A 23014-nucleotide genomic window follows, 5' to 3' on the forward strand; every position below is an offset into this window, starting at 1 on the left:
TTAGTATGAAAGCTATAGGCTCACAATAGAGAAAAGTTTAATTGAATTTTTAGATTAATCAAATAAATAAAAATAAAACACATATTTCGTATTTTTTTTTCTTTTTATTATAAAAGGGACATCAATCATCGAATTTTCTTTTCAAAGTTTGCTTTTTACAGTCGGGATATACCTGTCTGTGTTCTTGTACGCAACGTAATAAAAATTGTTTTTGCTCCTCTTAAACAGTGATCAAACCATAGAAGTCTTGCATTAACTTAACCGCTCTTTCTGCCGTATCATTAACTGCGTTCAGTCCTAGCAGCTTCTTTTTAGCCTGTAGAAAAGAACCATCATTTGACCACGAAGACGGGCACTTGTTCAGAAAACTGTCGGCAATCTGGAGTCGGTTAAACAGGAACTTGCTTTTGACAGAGACGAAGTCATCAATGTTTCTCTCTGAAATTAAAACAGATAGATCAGTTATCAATTATACCTATTAGCAAACTTAGTCATAGAACAAAATCAAACCTTAATTAACGTACCAAAAAGTGGGCCACAGAGTTCTTCTTTGGATGCAATGTAACGTTTATTGTGGGCTGTTGGGTTTTCTCTAGTTAAGTTAGCAATCATTTTTACTTTAGTTTCTAGATCGACATCATCATCAAAAAAAAACCAGAATAGATACTTCATCTGTCAAATACCACAAATGCTGGCAAAACTTCTGCAAAGCTGCTTTTGAAATGCTTTTGTCTATTGTTTCGTAATTTTTCATGGCCTTCAAAAAACACAAATCCTGATACGGCACCTTTACTGCTAAAATACATTGGAGTCAGGGTTTTACGTAGGATGTCACGATGAACAGACATACGTCCAACAGAGCTGCCTTATCCTTGTTTGAAATTCTGAATTGAGAGCTAAGTTACGATATTTTTAATGAATAAATGGATCTCGCCATCCATCGAGCCTGGTGCATAGCACCTGGAGGCCGAATCTTATATTTCTTCTCTGAATCTCCGCCAAGAAATATAATTGAAAGCTCAATTAATTCGCGATAGTCATCTCTAACGATTTCTTTGGTTAATTCAGTTTTGTAGAATTCTAGCAGCTTGTCAATTTCCGAAACATTAAAACAAGATATCTTTTCTGTACAGCTTTGTTTTTTCTCGGGATCGATATTTTTCCAGTTTTCTCGGAATTTCTTGAATAATGGGATGTCTGGGCTTGTAGTTACTTGACTGATTTTCGCTTCAAACACGCATTTAAGTACTAATTCATAAACGTGATGACGGCAAGCAAAAATAAGCACTTCTCTACCCAGTTTTTGTTCGAGAAGCACACATGCTCCATTTATGCGGCCTGTGTTAGAAGCAGTAGTATCACAACAGAGAATCTGCGCTTTGTCTTCAAGGTTCCAGTTCGTAATAGCATCCCAAACTGCGTCTGCCTGTTCCCTTCCTGTCGAGCTATCCAATTTAGGAACAGCAATAATTTGTTCTATATTAACGTACGTAATAACTACCGGTAGGCGTTCTTCTTTACTTTTACGTGAATCTACAGCTGGCAACAGTTTTCCGTCCCAGTGGACAGTTACCGTGTCCGGGACCTTGTTTTGAAAATCAATTTTTATAGCTTCATCCCGTTCTTTTCGCATTTCCGTACGAACTCTATGGATAGAGGACTTGACCAGAGCCAGAGGACCAGAGCCTCAATAGTAGCTTCAATTATAAAGACAGAATCCCTACACTTAACTGACACCTGTCTAATGCGGCAACTAACTTGGGAGTTATGATATTTTTCCGCATAGAAGTTTTATCGGGCTGAGAGGAGGCTTCTCTTGCGCTGGGCCTATTTTCTTCTAATTCTATTATTTCAGAATCAGAAGATGACTTTTCTAGTAGTGGTTCGCAAGTTGATGTTGATGGTGCTAAGGATGAAAAATGTTTAGCACGTCGCTTTTCCTCCTCAATGATTCTAAGGCGCGTCCTTTCCTCTTTTTTTGTTAGTTTTTTGTCCACTCCGGCTAAGTGACCGGGCCGACCTGGTTCTCTTTGGCGCTGCAAGAAGATCTTATCTTTATTTATTTTAATCGATTGAAGATCATTGGCATGTGCGATGTCAAACAAATTGTTTAAGTTTGAAACAAACTCCTGTCGACGCTGTTCAAACACTTCTTGAGCTTTTTTCGCATTTTTTTGCAATTCTCTCCAAACTTGGTATAAGTTAACTAGTTTCTTAACACAGTTAGATATTGATCTGGTCGGTATACGTGCCTTTTCCCAATAAATAATACAATCACGAATTGTGAGATTTGCACTTTCATTGACACTTAAGTTCACTTCACGAATATTATAGAACAAAACTGCCAGTACTTGCCCGTTAGAGGGAAGTTTAGAACCGGTAATTTGATGTTTTACGTCCCCTATTAAAAATATCTCCTTCTTGGAACTTCGTAACTCCACTGACATGTTGACTACATGAAAAACCCGCGATTACTAATAAAACAAACAAGTAATTACACGCAATCAATCCGACAGTTCGCGCGCGCCGTACTATACAAGTACCGTTAGGTTTCCGCGCAACTCGGCACGGGTTGCCGTGATTCTAAATAGACGAAACTTTATTTTTGGATGTTTTGAAACCATTCAAACAAAATAAGAGGGTATGCGTTAAAAAAAGCACTTAAATTTTTTTTGGGACACCCTAATATACATGAATAAATAAATAGTTTTTGAGAAAAATTTAAATTCACCTTATTTTTAGAATACACCTAGTATTTATTTGAAATAATAAATTTAGTTGTTTCACATTTCCAAAATGATATTTGATAGGTGGAAGTTACCAAAATTAATGTATGTTATGTATGTAAATCTCGGCCTTTCTTATGGTAATTTGATTCACGTTCGCCAAGGTTTCCGGGTTTAGGTTGTCGCTTTCTTGATGAATTATAGACTTAAGGGATTGGGGACTCTTTGGCGTATTCTCGCAGACTTGCCTCTTCAAGCAAACCAGAAGAAAGTAAAAAATCTCGTTAACCAACCAAAATCCTCTAATCAAAAAATCAAACGGCGTGGAAAATTGGTCTTCCAAATCGCTATGATCAGATGCAACTGAATTTCCATCTTGTTGGAATCATATGACCTTCAAAGCAAACTCATACAATTTCAGTATTAAAAACTCGGTTACCGTGTTATCGTGTTTCCCTTGTTATTGTTAATAAAAGAGTGGGAATGAATCACAGATTCTGAGTAAACATTGCACCAAACAATCGCTTTTGATAAATGGTGTGGAGTCTCATGGAGTGCATGTTTCTTCACATGTCCAGAAAGGTGGAAAGGGCAACCGAATTATTCTGCAAAAGCAAACATTTTGTTCTGGGTTTTGACAGCGAATAGTTATCCATAATACGCCATAAACTTTATAAATGTCAAGTCTATTCTGCGAATTTTTTTAATTACAATATTTGATGGGTTGACAGTTCGTTACAAAGTGTCGGTAGTGTTACAGCTTTGGTCCTTTAAAAACTATGAGGGTTATTACCTGTTCGACCTAAACAATATCCGTAGTCATCCTGTACCACAAAGCCAAAAAAATCGTAGTTAAAGCAGCAAACGCAAGCAAATACGAAAGTAATGCGGCAGCAATATTCACAGCAACACCCTGGATTTTCCTATATCGCTCTCATTATGTGACAGCACAGCTGCGTACTCTTTTCCCAATGGTTTTATACTCTTGTTCACATAACGTTTGTATGTAACAGTATAAAGGAATCTAGAGGGACGTTCGTCCTGAGAGTTACAGATTGAAACATCAGACGGGTGGACAAAAAAGCGTATAGGAATCACAAGAACTGTAAGTTTTACGTCACCGTAACGATCCGGAGTTATATACAGTCAAGAACTATAATTTCAGCAGCATTGCCAGAAATTTATGGGGAATATTTTATGTATACAACCAACCGAAGTTTTTAAAAAATTATTTTTCGGCTTATTTCATTTCTAAATAAGAAATTTGATAAACCTACAGAGCTTCAAATTGATTGAATTATCTTTCGACATATTTGGGGTTGTAATTCATTGTTTATAAAACAAGCAAAAAAGGTATTATATTTTGAGAAATAAATACTTAAAGGAAAATAAATTCATAATGTGAATGTTGCAATAATGTTATCAGTAACAATATGCAGAGTAATCACTAAGTACCTTGAAGACTGGTTGGGGTTGCACTGCTTACCAAGTGGCTACTTAGAAGTCAATTAGCCCTTGGAGACACCATTTTATAGCATTCCTCGAAAATTCCTTAAATCGAAAAGTTTTCAGACACCATCCGTATGTTTCACGTTTTAAGAGTGTCCCAACTTGAATATTGGCCCTAAGTTATGTTATTGTTTCCGGTGTGTTTTAAGAGCTTGAGAACTTAAAATGATAATGCAAAACAGAAATATTTTTGGACTTTTTTTCTATCATAATCAGGTAGATAATTTCATGACACATATTTTTTGAATATAATATCCGATATATATCCGCCGCGGCTAAGAGTTACTTGGTTCATTCGATCAGTCAAATTTTTGACTATTTTTTCCAATAAATCTGGTCGCATGGCGTCAATGGTGGATTGAATATTGCAATAAATCGATTGTTAAGCGCACTGCATGACAAGTAGCGCTGACTTGTTGGAATCATATGTCGTCGATGTTTAGCTAATTAATTTTTGAAAAAAAAAAATGCAGTGCATGGCTCGATAGCGCTCACCGCCAGTGAGTTCTTTGTGAACTTCACGAACAGATTTTTTTCAAAGTAAGTTTCCAGAATTTGGTTGCGTTTCTGGCGTTAAACGATTCATGATGGCTTGGCAAACCTTATTGGACAGAAATGTCAACACAATTTGCCATTCTCAGCTATCAAACCATAGTTATCGATATCGATAATCCTCATGCAGCTAAAAAAACCACCCGATATAACCAAAATGAGTAGAAAACCTTTAAAAAAATACCAAATTAATATTTTTTCGTAGGAGTTCAAAGCACTTGAAGCATCGCAATCGAATGGTGCGCGCTGTGACAGCGAAGAAGGAGCGTATCTGGGATTACGGTGTCATACCATACGAAATTGACGGCAACTTCAGTGGGTTGCACAAGGCACTATTCAAACAGGCAATGCGGCATTGGGAAAACTCCACTTGCATCAAATTCATTGAACGTGATCCAGACATACATCCAAATTATATTGTCTTTACAGTACGCAGTTGTGGGTGAGTTGAATAAACGAGTACATACTTTTATATCGAACATACGTATATAGAGACAGACAAAAAACATCTTATTTACATTGAATATATTTCTATGGATATTAACACACATTCATGGACGCGCTTTGTGCTCACTAATCTTTCTTCTTCTCTACGTGCACACATTAATATTATGAGTATATCCATACATACATACTTACAAGTACATACATATATGTAAATAAGCATGCACCTTACCAACCCAAAATTTCATTTCGCTTCTCCACACATTTGCCACAGGTGCTGTTCATTTGTTGGCAAACGCGGCAATGGAGCGCAGGCCATATCAATTGGTCGCAATTGCGACAAATTCGGCATTGTAGTGCATGAACTAGGTCATGTTGTTGGCTTTTGGCACGAGCACACCCGTCCCGACCGCGAGAAGCATGTCGTTATCGAGCACAACAACATTATGAAGGGTCAAGACTACAATTTCAACAAACTGACACCGGAGGAGGTCGACTCGTTGGGACTGCCTTATGACTACGACTCCATTATGCATTATGCGCGCAATACATTCTCCAAAGGCACCTACCTCGATACCATTCTACCCATTGAAATAAAGGGTAGAAAGCGCCCTGAAATTGGTCAACGTTTACGCTTGAGTGCGGGTGATATTGCGCAGGCGAATTTACTCTACAAGTGTCCTAAGTGTGGCCGTACATTTCAAGAGAATACCGGCATATTTGCCAGCCCTTCATATTACACGGCTGGTGCATTGACTAACGAAACGGAGCAATGTGAATGGCGCATCACAGCTACGCATGGGGAGCGCGTGGTATTGAAGTTGGAGAATATGGTAGGTAGAATTGACTGGCTTGAATGAAAGTTAATGGGTGTGAGTGAGTGAGTGTGTGAGTGAATCGCCTTCTCAGAAGACAAGGCATTCCTACATACATATTTCAAATGAAAATAACAAACAAAATCATTTTCATTAGATTTGCTTTCCTCAGCTTGGTGGCAATCATTTTAATGAAAAACTATTACTAATGATGTAATTTTCTGCACAAAATGTTTGCTGAACATAATTCTTCTTCTTTTGTTTTTTTTTTTTGCTTATTATAGAACATTTTTAAGTCAAATAACTGTCAAACCGATTATTTGGAAATACGAGATGGTTATTACTTCAAATCACCTTTGATCAAGCGCTTCTGTGGCAAGGTGAATGGAGAGATTTTAAAAACGGAATCGAGTCGTATGCTCTTGACTTATGTTAACACACATCGCATGGACGGCTTTCGCGGATTCAAGGCGGAATATGATGGTAAGCATATGGAGCTGGTATCGACAGCGGGTGTTAGTATAACTCATGACTTCTACTGTCCGATTCACTTCATTAGAGGCAATCATTTTTATGGTGATTGAGGCAACCGGATTTGACATAGTAACATAAGGGTTTCCGCTATTTCACGTGAAGACTGTACTTTGCTCGAAAATAAATATGCATTCGATTCGATTATTCGATCTATCGGTATTTCGCAGCAGTAAAACTTAACTTAATATAATAGTTAATTTTATTACTTAAAGCTTAATAATTTGTGTTCCCACTTTGTTTATAAATAACTTCGTAAATACGTTCATGAATAGATTTTCCTGATATATATTTATATATAATTGGCGCGGACACCCTTTTTGGGTGTTTGGCCGAGCTATTCCTTCTACAGTTTCAAGCCGACTCCGAACGGCAGATATTTTTTAGAGGAGCAGAAACGCACTCGGAAGTTTGCCATTGCCTGGCGACCGCTATTAGAAAAAATGTTTTTCTTAATTTTGGTATTTCACCGAGACTCGAACTTACGTTCTCTCTGTGAATTCCGAATGGTAATCACGCACCAACCCATTCGGCTACGGCGGCCGCCCATTTTGGTCTTCTATTTATCTGAAACACCAAAACCAAAAAAATTACTAATCAGTATGTCCGTAGCTATGTATGTGCTGCAACTAAAATGAAATAAAAAATTTGACAAAATGGCGCGGTTTTGAATTTGACTCTCTAAGAATCGGATTTTTTCAGTTTTTTAGTCAAAAAAACACAGAATAATTGAAATAATAATAAATGATTCTAGTACGGGCGATAACCATTGATGTTGTGAAAAACATATTAAAATTTCAGACGATTCGGTTGAATAGTTTTTTTTTTTTGACAACGCCAGGCCGAAAAAAGTCGTTTCGAGATAAATGAGTTTAAAGAGCGCGGTCTGCTGTCTACCTAGTAAATGAGCTGTAGAAGCTATAATGTTGGGAATTTCCGCTTGAACATTTCAGAGGATATTTTCTATCGAAAAAACAAAAAATTGATTTTTTTGAAATTTCTAGATCACCCTTAAGTGATTATAATGTTTTCATCAAAATATTATCATGTATTTTTGTATTGATTGTAAATGCTCGTCCTTTTTAATTTTTCGATATTTTTCAATATAAACAAATCACTGATCACTTGACATAAAGTACGAATGAACTGTCACTTATAATATAATTCACTGCAGAAGATGATTGCAAACTTTCAGCAAATTCGAGGAAGTCACAATTTTTATAGACATTTTCTGCTGCAGAACCTAGTTGCTAAGTGACCAAGCACAAAACCTGTTTAATTCAATTCACAATAGCTCCGATGATAATAAGCCAAATAGCAAGCAGAGTTCATAATAACCGAGCCTATTTTAAACGGGTTTTTCGAATACAGCGCGCGACAAACAATAGTACATCAACATTTTGACTGGTTTTGACTATTTTTCTTATATTTTGTTTGAATGTTCATTATTTTTTTATAAAAATATAACATCTTGCCTAAGAAAATTCATATACATAAATAAATTTTAGACAAAAATTAAAAAATTCCACAATCTTTTCCACAATTCCAATGATTTAATTATAATTTCTAAAAAGAAATTCGGTCCGCAGTTTTATATGTAGCTTATTGCATTTTAGTGCAATAGAGTCCACATTTAAAGTTAGTTTTCTATATTTTTCCACCCCAACGGTGAGTTGAGATTAATGACATCCCCGCAGAAAGAAATTTCAAATACGTAGGCTGTTGGATTACGAAAATTGAGATCCTTCGAAAAAAATAAAAGCCCGTATTTAAGCTTCTAGTGCAGCATTCACTAAGTACACAAAAATGCTGAATAATCATGACTTCAGTGTGAAACTAAAAGTCCGATTTGTTAAATGTTGCGTTTTTTCTGTATTACTGTATGCTATGGAGATAGGAACTATTCAAACAACTGAAATAAATAAAATGGAAGTATTTGAGATGTGGATATATAGAAAACTTCTAAAACTACCCTATACGTATAGAGTAACAAATGCTAAAATACTGCGTTTAGAATCCAATATGATCGTGATGATATGAAGAAGAAAAACTGCTTATTGAGTCATTTATGAGAAACAATAAATTTCAAGTACTTCAGCTAATCCTGCAAGGAAAATATTATGTGCAGGAACCGTGGCTTATGCAAAGAGCAAGTATCCTGGCTAAGAAATATAAGGCTTCGACCGGAATTGGAAGTATAAAAACAAATATAAAATAAAATTGTATTAGCCTACGTTCAAAATCGAATTGGCAAAAAAGTAGAAGAAGAAAGCTCATTTCCAATGTCCATGTGCTATTGTTTTGTCGCGGCGTGTATGCTTGTACTCGTACTTGAATACTGAATAGCAGAGTTTCCATCATATTATTTATTTTTTTATTAAGTAGTAAAACGTTCAATATAAAATTTGGTTAAAGTTTCCGTCTTAAGTGAGCCCCATAGTAAGCGGATTGCACTGTATTTGTATGTAGCGCTATCTACATATACATATTGTGTGAGAATTCTGTCTGCTAGAGGAGTTTTTAAATTTTATCAAGTACATATGAGATTTCAGTAGTTTTTTTTTTACCAGTGACAAGAATTGTAAATTCAAAGTATTCCACATTTTTATAAAAAATAAGTTCGAAGAAATAATGCTCCTTATTATAATATCAACATTCTCTGCATATACATATAAATATATGTACGTATAAAGGCATAGTTACTATGTACATAATTTATTATTCATTTCCAGGTTATCATTTTCTTACTTAGAATTTCAAAGAATAAAGGCACTGCTTTTTAAAATTCTCCTTCTGCTATTTCCATAAATCCAGTTCACATTTATATTGCTACTTCATCCTGATTACTTGTCCTTCCGCTCAACCCTCCTTTTCAAGCTCACTTCATTGCAAGTCCACCGTGCAACAATTCCACTTTGTCACGAGTCATCGCGATATATTCACATCCATGTATAAATACATGCTTTCATACTTGACTAAAGACATGTTTTCCTTTCATGCACTTGCAGTCATCTGTGGCGGTGAGATGTCTGTCGACGATTCTGAGGGTCGTTTAGAGTCGCCCAACTATCCGTTGGATTACCTGCCAAGCAAGGAGTGCGTGTGGAAAATCACCGTGCCGAGAGGCTACCAAGTGGCGCTCAAGTTTCAATCGTTCGAAGTGGAGAATCACGATAGTTGTGTATACGATTATGTCGAGGTGCGAGACGGTGCTACAGAGGATGCGCAATTGATTGGCGTCTTTTGCGGCTACAAACCTCCACCAAACATGAAGTGAGTACACCCATCTAAATATGCTCATATAAGTAGCTTACAAACAACTGATGTAGTAGTTGGTAGACAAAAAAAGTTTTGTCTGCTGTTCGATTAGTTGAGCGATCCTTTACTTGGCCGCCTGAGTGCTGTTGGGACGTGCTGATAGCAAGTGTGCCGATGCGCCCGAAAGCAAAATTGAAAGTGAAACTTTTCCGCACTACGCTTTACTCGTTTTCTTGAATTCTTTTTACGTTGTTGTTTTCTGTACTTTGTAGGTCAAGTGGCAATGCTATGTACGTGAAATTCTTGTCGGACTCATCCGTACAGAAAGCCGGCTTCTCAGCCATTTTCATGAAGGAGGTAGACGAGTGCGAGACACAAAATCATGGCTGTGAGCATGACTGCATCAATACGCTGGGTGGATACGAGTGTAGCTGTCATATTGGCTACGAATTGCATAGTGATAAAAAACATTGTGAAGGTATATATGTATGTGTGTGTAGACTTGCACGTATATATGTATGTAGGAAACCTCTTCCACATACACACATTTCGGTCGTTACACCACCTATAACTACCACCACTTCGCTTAATACGGCATTATACACCTTTACAACTCTTGACTATTTTATTCAACTTAGATGCTTGCGGTGGCGTCATCGAATACCCCAACGGTACCATAAGTTCCCCATCATTCCCGGATGCTTATCCGGTATTGAAGGAATGCATTTGGGAAATTATTGCACCACCAAAACACAAGATATCACTCAACTTCACTCACTTCGATCTGGAGGGCAACACACAACAACAAACGGATTGCGGTTATGATTCGGTTACTATATACTCCAAATTGAGTGAGAATCGTTTGAAGCGCATTGGTACATACTGCGGTACCACCATACCACCCACCGCCACCTCGGAGGGCAATGCGCTACGCGTTGAATTTCATTCTGATAAGACTATACAAGGCACTGGTTTCGCAGCGGTATTCTTTACGGATATCGATGAGTGTTCGACCAATAATGGTGGTTGCCAGCATGAATGCCGCAACACTATCGGCTCGTACATGTGTTTCTGCCACAATGGCTATTCGCTACATGAGAATGGACACGATTGCAAGGAGGGAGAATGTAAACATGAAATATCGGCACCTTTTGGCACCATCTACAGTCCAAACTTCCCGGACCTCTATCCGCCGAATGCTGATTGCGTATGGCACTTTTCAACCACACCAGGCCACCGCATCAAGTTGATATTCAATGATTTTAATGTGGAGTCGCATCAGGTGAGTGAATTAAGAACTAATCGGTTCAACAATGTTTATTATTTAATATTTTTTTAATACGTCAGTTAGAGGCATCGATATAATATATAATTTTAGTTTGAGTAGCTTCAATCATGTTCTCGAAAAAATCATAAATTAAAATTCTTTAAAGCTCCATTACTCCAACTCGAAAAAATCATAATTTTTATACTAGAACTAAAATTATTTTATTTTATAAGACTATGTAGTTTTAAGATAAATAGATGTAAAGATGTGAGAGAAAAACTTTAAGTTCCCAACAACAAACCCATTAGAGAGGTCTAATTTTTGACTGTCGCCACAATAATGCAAAAAGAAAAACAAATTACACAAAAGCAGAAAAAATTGCTATGCCTGAATTTGACAGAATCGTGAATTTGACTAGGTTTGACCTTCAGCTATGGTGAAAAACAAAATTGTGAGAGTGACTTCATCTGCCACGTCACGTATTCACACACTCGTCAAATCAGTCTTTGCTTAGACGTATCTATGGCTTACTCGGCAATGAAGTAACATGACCCCGGAGCCGTCAGCCTATCACCTGATTCTTTCAAATTCATTTCATTTAATGGTCTGATCTTGGCCACTTGGCGAATCTTGGTGAATTTAAAAGAATCAGTTGATTGTCTGACGCCACCGGGATCATGACAGCGGTTTGCTTACGAAAAAACGGAGATTTTCGCTCATTTTACTTTGCTGCCGCCTGAGAAACGACTGGCCGGATAAGTGTGTGAATACGTGTGGCCAGCGGGCAGAATTCTGCTGTCGAATCCCAGATGATGTGGCAGCCGAATCTACTCGTTTTTTACCATGTGCCTCATCAGCCTTTGATAGTTAGTGGTAAGTGTTAACATTGGCACCTCCTTGATTTCTAACTCTGAACTGATGACGTCAAACTCCGGAGAGGTTTGCATGCTTTGCATTTGTATTTATAAAGTTTTGAACCATCTTTTCAAAATTTTCATCAGGCTGATGAGTCAGCAATTGCTCATTCTTCGATGATTCAGCCTCAATTTCACATATGCCTGCCACGGACAATTTTCAGTAGAGCTGCACCTCGTTCTGTCAAAAATTCTTAGCAATAAGGCACTGTTTGAGCAACAAAGGACGCAATTTAGATACAATTTACAATATTTTCACTTCACTTCAAAAAAAAAATTCATGGTTAAAAAATAAACTTGTGTACAGCACCGTATATAAGTAGGTATATAAATTTTAAACAAACTCAACGCGACAAACGATAGCACATCAATATTTTAACCATTTTTAAGTATTTTTCTTTTTTTCCTGAATTTTCATTAAAGTAAAAAAAAAAAAAGATAAATAAAAAAAAAATAAAACATATTGTCTAACAATAAACACACTTTATACAAAATTTAGAAAATATGCCCAAACTTATCATCCGAATTCTACGGTTTTTATTTAGAATTTCTAGAAAATTTAACTTGCAGTTTATAGCTTACTAAATTTAGTGTAGCAAAGTGCAAGTTGAAAGTAGGTAAAAAAGTCGGTCGTTCATATTATGATTTTGACGGTGTTGCTCATTTTTTTCATATAACTGAAGCACAACGATGATAAATGGAGGGATAAAGGTTTTCAATGCACGAGGAGGTATAGAAATTGGCTGAAGGCATAAAAAATTTCTTTCGTGACAGACATACAAAAAATGGAAGATCAATTTGAATACTTAGATCGAAAGAGATAGCAACTAAGTTGAAAAATAACTTACATAAATAAAAGATCTTCCAAAAGTGACGGCTAGATGTCAGTAGGGAATAACTCCTAGACGGTACCTTTTTTTGGGTCATTGAAGCTTTCAAAATTATTAAAATTTTTTATAAAAATGGTAGATTTTTAAAAACAGCACATCGCGAAATTCGTCCATTTCTGGTGGAAATAATCAACCGAATAAGTCGATAATTCAAAGATTGACTAAAAAATTTCAAGAATTTGGTTCTGTCAAGGATAGGCAAAGGGCTTGCATATCAAAAGCTGGACGTTCTGTTGATGCTGCTGCTGTAGCGCAAAGTGTTGCCGTACAACCTTCAACATCGATAACTCGACGTTCTCAACAATTAGGCATTCATGATTCAACTGTTTACTGGATTTTATCTGTAGACGTACTCATTGTGGATATTTATGTGATGTACTTATAATTTTTTAAATATTAGTTTGGGGAAAAAGAAATCCATTATTCTCGTGGTAGATGGATATGGGGATCAATATCTCGTAAAGTATAAATCAAACAATTTAAAGTTTATGCTCGTTGTCAAAGTGACATTTCACACTAAAAAATTCTTTTCCTGTTTTGTTGTTTGCTCCATTCAGTTGTGAGTTATAGGATGTTAACAGTGGGAGTCAACAAAGAGGAAATTCGTACATCTTACAGTTTTTCGTTGATAAAGGCGAAAATGCATGCCAGATCGCTGAAATTGAGAATGGTGTTTATGGTGCCGATACTGTAAAAGCTAATTACGTGGAATTTTGTTTTCGTCGATTTCGTTCAGGCATTTTAACTTCAAAGATGCACAGTCAGGGCTGTCGCCGAAAGTGTCGATAAAATCACATAACAAATCGAAGTTGACCGGCATGTTAGTAGTCGTAGCATTACCCAAGAGATAAGGATCGACCATAAAAAAGTTTTAAGCCATTTGCGCAAAATAAAAAATTTAAATAATGGACTATTTTTCTCCAAACTAATGTTATTGTTAAGAGCAATGTTTTGAATAAAACTAGTGAAACTTGGAGGAATATAAATTTTCACATGTTTTATTTTAAAACAACATCTAGGCGCGTCTTTAATAGATTTTTTTGAAACCTACACAAATTAGGACCAGAGATTTATGCAGCAGATAATTGTAATAGCTAAAAATTATAATATGCAAAACCTGGCAATCATTTCCAGTATTTTTGGTGTTGGCAGTGGCGGTCTTGATTTAAATGAAACACAAAGAAGATCGAAGAAGCTTTTTCTATTACCGGCCGCTTCTAAGCGGTCTGTTGCCTATTTGTTTTTTTCAGATTTTTGTTTTATAAATCTGAATGTATCTGTAATGCTCAGCCATTTATAAAACATTAACCCACATTAAATTAAAAATTAAAAGTCTAGTGCAAATTAATTAAACTTCCGATTAGACTCAAAAGACAATGCATCTAAATTTCCACAGGAATGCGCCTACGACAATGTGGCCGTGTACGATGGCGAATCCGAAAGCAGTTCTATTTTGGGTCATTTTTGCGGCGACAAAATACCATATCCCATCTCATCTACAACCAATCAGCTGTATATGGTATTCAAAACGGACAAAAATAAACAGATGACTGGATTCACGGCTATACATTCAACATGTAAGTTAGAATTTATGCATTCAGCTGCACATCTCTATCGAACTTTTATGATTGACCATAAAAAATGAATTAAAATGTTTGCATTCCGGTTGGTGGTTTTCTCCCTGACTCTATGTAGCATGCGGCGGTTATTTGCGTGCCACAAATCAAATACAGCAATTCTACTCGCATGCCCTCTTCGGCAACCGCAACTACAATGAGAATATGGACTGTGAATGGACGATTCAAGCGCCCGCCAGCAGCAATGTGCAGCTACTCTTCCTAACTTTCGATATTGAGGCCAGCGAAAATTGCACTTACGACTATGTACAAGTGTATTCGGGCATGGAGGATACTAGTGGACCAATGTATGGACAATATTGCGGCAATACGGTGAGTTAGTTGCGAAATGCGTATCAGACAAAATTTCATATTTTGTTTTTAAAGTAAAATTATAACAACAACGATTTTGCTTTGCAGCTTCCACAAGATATTATTTCCCTAACCGATTCTCTTTTGGTGCGATTTAAAACTGATGACACTGTCACCATGAAAGGTTTCTCCGCCTCCTACGTTGCCGTCGATCCATTCGAGAATAGCGATGAGGATTTCAATTCGTATAGCGCAGAACGCGCTACACCATTCCCGGGTTCTTTGAAGAGCATCTACGAGGACTCGGATGAGTATAGTGATTTCAGTGAGAATCAATTGATTGTACGGCCAAGGGGTCGCTATTACAACGGTTTCTAAAACGCGGCCTATCGTGGATGGCATCCACCCATATTTTATGTAACTCCTTGAAATTGGCCGGCGCGGATGAGGAGTGCAAAGAAGAATAAAAAGAAAAAGATGGTCATGAAAAAAGTGAAACGTAAGAAGATAAAGATTTGGAAGCGTGAATGAATGAAAATAATGACAATAGCGAAAAATACTCGTATCACATAGAATTTAGACTTTTCATCTTTTAAAGCATATCAAACGTAAACATACATCATCAAGTCAAAATAGAGTACGAATAAAAACTTAACAACAAAAAAATCAAATAAACTTTCTTAGATTCAATAAGACGAAAAGAAATATTTCGGTGTGCAATTTACTTAAAAATATCATACAAAATGTAGAATTAATAAAAAAAAATATTAAATAGAAAAACTCAATTTTTAATATCTGATAAAAGAAGAAAAATCCGATTGGAATGTAACCTGCAACGGATATTTCGAAAAAAATATATAATCATCATCATTTATAGTAATGAAAATGAGAGGAAAATCAATGTTGAAAAAATACAAAGTATATTACAGCGTTTGAAATTATAAAATTGGAAATAGATGTGGTTACATACATTGCAACTTCTCGCATTTTTGTTTAAATATAAAAACTAATTTTTAAGTAAAATTAGAAAAAAAACAAAAACCAAACATGTGTATTTATGAAAGAAACATATTTTAGAATGTTAAATGTATCTACAAATTGCCGACAACTTAAAAAAATTTACATATTAAATTGACATACCGAAAACTTAGGCTTAGGTGCAAACAACATTTATTTAAATAATAATAATAATGAGGGAATTGCATTTATGAATAAACTATAATCGATCATAAAACATTTAAACCTTTTCCTTGTTCTTTGTAGACATTTTTGAAAAATCACAAAGTATCGAAAATCTATTTTAAGCGTTTATGAAATTACTTCATGCATGCGCACATATTTATACACAAGAATACATTTATAACACACTCATATCGAAAAACCTGGAAACCTTTTTGTGTTAAGCAATAAATTTGAATCAAATCGATTTGAAAACATCTTATTATTGTAAAATTATACATCCAAAATAAATAATTAGACACTAGAATATGAAATGGGTTTTAATCTAAAGTATTTTAAAGGCTGCGTTAGGTTAGGATATATGGTTGCCCATGCTAGGGCACACTTGCATATTGCATCTCTTGTGATACCATTGTGAGGATGTAAGGGAGAAATATTGAAAAGGAAGGAAAGAGGAAGGGGTTCTTTTTATGGGCTATGGAGAATACCGAATGATGAAACCCATCAGGTGTGTAAGGCCTAAACCAGATGTAGCAAAACCGGGAGTGTCAAGATGCCTAAAACTTAACCCTCCCAGGGCAGTACAGCTGAGGAGAAAGTCTTCTTCTTCCGGTCACCAATTCCTTGTGTCTCACAAAGAGGACATCAAAATGATCTTATCCGACAGTTAATTCATGTTTTGTTGGGGCAAAAATTTTGAAGAAAACAGGACGGCAGCGTATTTACCTCTATTCTGGTGACAGAAATTGTCCTCTTTACAGCCCTAATTTACCATTAACCCTCCTCTAGGGCTTGGAATGCCACCGTTGCCACGAATGCCACATGACCAAAAATCCTGGTATAGCTCTTAGTATCTCGACTTCAAATATGTTAAATACGCTGAAAATAGGAAAAAGGAAGGCTGGTCCTCATTCACCTCCATCTACCATGTTTGGCCCCTGAGCTAACGCTAGCCTTACCGTTGGGTTCAGCAGACTATTCACTACTGAGACTACTACTTAGACTACTACACTACTGTGCACACCGAAGTGGCACGTTAGCCTAAATTTGAGCTTAATGCGGAACTTTTATCAGAATACAATCCCGCCAACTCTTTCGTTACACTTCGAGCCTTCCGAGAACAGGTTAACTCGGTCATCGAGGGAATATGAATAAAGAATGCCCGCTCGGACTCAAGATATATGTTCATTGATCAGTTACTATGGGAAGGAACTCAATGCTTTTAAGGATGCGGGATTGTCTATACAAGTTGTCCGAAGTACTCCACTGAATCCAAGGGGCCAGAGCTTTGAACTCTCTACAGCGAGTTCCACGAGACAAGGACTGCGTACAACAGAATTGGCTTTATAATTGTGCTAAAAGGCCTGAATGCTACTCTAGACGAAAGACCCCATATTTTATTAATGGGCGACCCTATAGCTATATGAGACAACTGTTGTCTTCTTAATATTCTCTTTAATATTGAGTCAGGTTAGTTTTCTATCACTTATTCACCCTCTCAATAAGTACCAGGAGCACTTCCTATTGCCCTTGCAATAAGTGGCACGCTATTCTCGTAAGTAATCACCCTGTAGTCGCTTCTCCCCTTCTTCTCCAGCCACTCATTAAATATGACAGCTCAGAGTAGCGGTGACAATGCATAAGGGAGAAAGGTGCCGCCCAAATTAGTTTATCCAGAGACTTTGTGACTGTCTTCGGAAGGGAGAACATTATTAAAAGCCTCCTCAATATCGAGGAGGGCATCCATTGTGAACTCCTTTCTGAGAAATGGAAACCCCTATATCTTTAACAACCATGTGCAAAGCAGATTCTATTGCTCTGTTTTTTGCAGTAAACATGTTGGGCGTGTAACAAATGCTCCCGTGGAATTTCACACCTTACATGCAGACCAATCAATAACCCCAGCCAATACAGCACGCATAAATAAGGACCAGCCTACGAAAAGCCACCTCTGCAGATTTCTGCAGTTGAGCAGGTATAATGCCATCGGAACCAGGTGACTTGAAGAGCTTGAAAGAGTCAATCGCCCAAGCAATGCAGCGCTTCTCTAGCAAGCAGCTGCGGATGGGAGAATGATTGTGTACACTTGCCTAGCTGTTATTGCTCGATACCGGATTCGAAAATGGGTGTCAAAAAGTAACTTGAGTGAGTCCTCTCTTACTCATCAACACCATACGATTCAACATCGTCAGACATCCCTCAGGGGCCACATGAACGTGGAATTTCTTGAGAAAATAACACGGCACTCGAAAACGAAATGAGGTTTAATATAAAGTCGCTTAAGGGACTATAACGTCAATCGAAAAGAAGATAAAGTAAGTTTTTTTAAGTGAAAACTTCGCGTTTGAAATTTTTGCGGTAGGTAAATTTATGTGCTAATTAGCAGATGTAGGTTTTTATCAGCAGAAAATGTTACAGTAGCTGTAAAAGTAAGCTACTTTGCTCAGCAATAACGAGTAGAACGAGGAGAATCGAAGAAGCACGATGTACAAAATGCAAAGTAGTAACTAACATGGAACCGAGGCTGTCAGAGAATTTGAAGTGATCAGCTAATCTGCTGACGTAATTAGTGAGATAACAACGTTTGTTTACAACAGTGATCGAAAAAAACGCAGGTTGTGTTGTTAATATAAGAAAGAGCCACCGAACAGTGCATGAACAATGACTGAAAGAGAATAAGAATACGTTTGAAATGAGCGGACACAATTGTGCTGCCTTCAACTTAGTCAAGTCTCTTATGGCCTAGTAGCCAACTTTACTTACACAATTTTGATTCCGATGGTCAAATCTCGTATTCTAACTTTCTTGCTTGTAGTATCCAGATTACATTTTTGAAGATTTTTGACCAATTGAAACCCAATCTGAACTTTATGTGAATCTTATACTTTGAGACAGCGTTACAAATTGAAAAAATATCGCATTATGTTACATAACCTCAAACATAGCCAAAAATCTTTCTGAGACAATTCGGAGGAACCTTCGGAAAACCGTAGATAGTCTTACTGTTGGACTTAAAAGTCCAACTAATTTTATCATCCTGTGTTATCAAGGATATATATTGGGACGGGTCGATTTAAAAATCGCTCAGTGCTCTGTGAAAATCGTATTCTAGGGATCAAAATAAGAAGCTTTGTCGAAGGAACCATACCTCTAAAACGAATTCTGATGTCCCCCAATTTGGGTCGAACTTTTAGTGTCTTTTGTGGGGAGGCAAAAAAATCGCCCATTGCTCTGTGAAAATCATATTCTAGGGATCAAAATAAGAAATTTTGCCGAAGGAACCATACCTCTAAAACGAATTCTGATGTCTCCCAATTTGGGTCGACCGAAAAATCCCACTTTGACCCATTTAGAGTGCTCCAATCGAGTCCAAATGTATGACCGACCCCCACTAACTTTGGCACACCCCCTGGAACTAAAAAGTTCGACCCATATTGGGGGACATCAGAATTCGTTTTAGAGGTATGGTTCCTTCGGCAAAGTTTCTTATTTTTATCCCTAGAATATGATTTTCACAGAGCAATGAGCGATTTTTTTGCCTTCCCACAAATCGACCCGGCCTAATATACACATATAACGGGTAATTTTTTAGCTATTATCTTCTTAAACAGTTGGTTTAAACAGCTGTCGCACGTTTCGTGTTTTGTTTCAATGTCAAACATCTATAATTTAACCATGAATCGTCTTACAAACGACCAACGCTTGCAAATCATTGAATTTTATTATAAAAATGCGTGTTCTGTTAAGAAAGTTTATCGCGCGCTTCTTCCATTTTATGGTCAGTTTAATCGACCCACTGGAGCTATTGTGACTAAATTTAGAACCAAATTTACATTATTGGACATCAAACCACCAACACGCTTACGTAGAGTGCGAACTGAAGAAAATATCGCAGCTGTATCGGCCAGTGTTAATGATGACCATCAATTATCGATTCGTCGCCGTTCGCAGCAATTGGGCCTCTGTTACTCAACAACGTGGAAGATTTTGCGAAAGGATTTAGGTGTCAAGCCTTTCAAAATGCAGCTGGTGCAAGAATTGAAGCCGAACGACCTCCCGCAACGCAGAATTTTTGGTGAATGGGCTCTGGGAAAGTTGGCCGAAGATCCACTTTTTTATCGAAAAATTGTGTTTAGCGACGAAGCTCATTTTTGGATCAATGGGTAAGTAAATAAGCAGAATTGTCGATTTTGGAGTGAAGATCAGCCAGAAGAATAGCAAGAGCTACCTATGTATCCAGAAAAGGTCACAGTTTGGTGCGGTTTATGGGCTGGAGGTATCATTGGACCGTACTTCTTCAATGATGCTGCGAATCGTAACGTAACTGTGAATAGTGAGCGCTACCGTGAAATGATATCCAACTTTTTTTTGCCCAAAATGCAAGAGCTTGACTTGCATGACAGGTGGTTTCAGCAAGACGGTGCCACATGCCACACAGCACGCGTAACAATGGACTTGTTGAGAGGCGAGTTCGGTGAACATTTTATTTCACGTTCGGGACCTATCAATTGGTCACCCAGATCGTGTGATATAACGCCTTTAGATTATTTTTTGTGGGGCTATGTTAAAGCTCATGTCAGACAAGCCTGCTTCAATTAACGCATTGGAAGACAACATTAAAGCATTTATATGTGAGATACCGACCGAATAATTGGAAAGAGTATGCCAAAATTGGACTAGGCGGATCGACCATTTGAAGCCCAGTCGCGCTCAACATTTGCATGAAATAATCGTCAAACATAAAACTATATTATATGGACTGTACTATCGATTTAAATAAAAATTTCATGCATTTTTCTTAATTTTACGTGTGTTTTTTTTGAAAAACTTTCCTATAGCTCTTAAAAAATCACCCTTTATATAGTTGCCGTGTACACCCTTTTTGGGTGTTTGGCCGAGCTCCTCCTCTTATTTGTGGTGTGCGTCTTGATGTTGTTCCACAATGGATCAAGGATAACAATTCCAAAAGTATAAACCGCATCCATGAATATGACAACCACTTTAATATTACTAACCGTAAACACTAAATAAAGGGTATTTCAAAAGTGACGTAGTGACGATAATTCAACATTTGTCAAGTAAACGAATGTACTTATACAATCTTATATGACAGAACAAGGCGTTAAAATTATTGAAACTTATTATGAAAATTGTTGATCTGTAAGAACAACATAACACAAAAATCGTGATTTTTTGGTGAAAATAATCGTCCGAAGGAGTCGACGATTCAAAGGCTGATGAAAACATTTCATTGTTTGAAATTGTTTCTGTCGAGGCAGAAAAAACGCTGGCAAATCAAAAACTGGACGGTCTGTTGAGAATATTGCTCCTGTAGCACAAAGTATTGTTGAACATATCCGATATCTCGACGTTCTCGACAATTAGGCACTTATGAATCGACTGGTTTGCGGATTTGCTAATGGTGGGCATTTAAATGATGTTATTATTCACACATAATTGTTAAGAGCCATATTTTGAGCAAGGTTTCCCGTCCTTGATTTGCCTTTTAGAAATTAAGTATTTATGCTCATACATATGCACACCAGATATATTTGCCATAATTGTTAAGAAAACCAAAAATTGAACTGAAGTAGTGCTGCAATGAAATATGTTTTATATTTATTTTTATATTCTGCTACTTGTAAAAATTTATCACATTTGCTGAATGTTAACATGACAGATTGCAAATAAAGTAAGTAAAAAAAAAAATTTTGAATAAAAATAGTGAAGCCTGAATGTTAATTTTTAGATATTTTATTTTAAAACAACATCTAAGCGCGCCGTATGAAAGACTTCAGGGTATATACTTGCATCTACAGCATCATTATTAACATCATCATAGCATCACAGTTCAGGGTGAACCATTGCTTCCGTTACGATTCGCCTCCCTGTCACTCGGTCATGAGCTTTTCGTTTGATATCAAATATGACCATAGCTCCAATGTCACCTGACATTTAATCTCTCCATCGTTTTCTCGGCCGGCCTCTTCTCGTGTCGCCTTGTGGATTTGTTTCGTATATCGTTTTTATAGCTCTGTCGTTGCTCATTCATAGAATGTGACCATCGAATCCCAACCGCTTTGTTGTACCTGATTACATTTGCACCCCTGATCTAACTCGTCGTTGTATCGAATGCGGTAAGTATCGTCTTCTTTCTTAGAATCAGAAACACAATTTTATCAAAGCCAGACGTCTAAACTGTCATAAATATTTGGAAAAAAATTTCATTTCTCTCATTCTTGAGGAGACTTAGGTGAACTTTCATTAAAATCGGAAAAAAATAAAACTAATAAGAGATTCTGAAAATGCTCTCTTAATTCTCTATGCAGCAGCAAATAAATTTTTTTAGCAACCCTGTTATGATAGCCATATAATCGGAGAATTTTCATTGTCTGCGGCTGCAGCGGTAGAAAAAACTCTTACTACTTACATTTACTCTCTTACTCTTACATTTATAATTTTTAATATTTCGTATGCAAGAACAAACCCACAACCTGCCGCTGAAGGGCAATGCGCACACATATACATATTGCATGATGTAATATAATGTTTTGATGCACATGCACCCATATTATGTAATCTCCAATTAAGCCATGTCTATTGAGGTCTGCTGTGATTCTTATAATTACATGATTAATATTACTAAAATGACAATAAGCATTGAAGGCAACCAAATACCAAACATGCACTTGTCTAAAAAAATCTCGTATATAAACATGCGCTCACTGACCCATCTATTCAATGAGATTTAAGTCAATAAAACTGTACAATGTAAACAAATAATTTTAAACAAATGGTTTAACGTCCTGTTGGGAAACCGGTATGCACATTCTAGCTTTAATCACTACGCTGCACTATGGCTCAAATCTACATGTTTTGCGGTCAAAATTCGTTTTTTTTATTTAGAGTTTTTGAATAGTGAACATGCCTTTCTTTTCGAAATAAGTATATTAATATAATATTTTGGCTTCTTGGTAACTCTAGTTTATATGGGCACCAGC

The 23014-nt window shown here is 36.8% G+C and overlaps 1 protein-coding gene across 6 annotated transcripts in view; it reads left to right on the forward strand.

Annotated features, from left to right (window-relative positions):
- The window catches only part of LOC128854836 (uncharacterized), a 153475-nt gene extending 137162 nt beyond the window's left edge, over positions 1–16313 (forward strand). For all 6 annotated transcript variants that reach the window (XM_054089253.1, XM_054089252.1, XM_054089255.1 and 3 more), the window contains 9 exons: positions 4993–5229; positions 5506–6064; positions 6331–6529; positions 9586–9850; positions 10108–10313; positions 10474–11117; positions 14303–14483; positions 14602–14855; positions 14943–16313. In XM_054089253.1, coding sequence (XP_053945228.1) covers positions 4993–5229; positions 5506–6064; positions 6331–6529; positions 9586–9850; positions 10108–10313; positions 10474–11117; positions 14303–14483; positions 14602–14855; positions 14943–15212 — 2815 coding nt within the window. In that variant the 3' untranslated portion in view covers positions 15213–16313. The remainder of the gene's footprint in view (positions 1–4992; positions 5230–5505; positions 6065–6330; positions 6530–9585; positions 9851–10107; positions 10314–10473; positions 11118–14302; positions 14484–14601; positions 14856–14942) is intronic.
- Positions 16314–23014: the final 6701 nt, after the last annotated feature.

Source organism: Anastrepha ludens, chromosome 2, assembly GCF_028408465.1.
Source record: "Anastrepha ludens isolate Willacy chromosome 2, idAnaLude1.1, whole genome shotgun sequence".
NCBI lineage: Eukaryota > Metazoa > Arthropoda > Insecta > Diptera > Tephritidae > Anastrepha > Anastrepha ludens.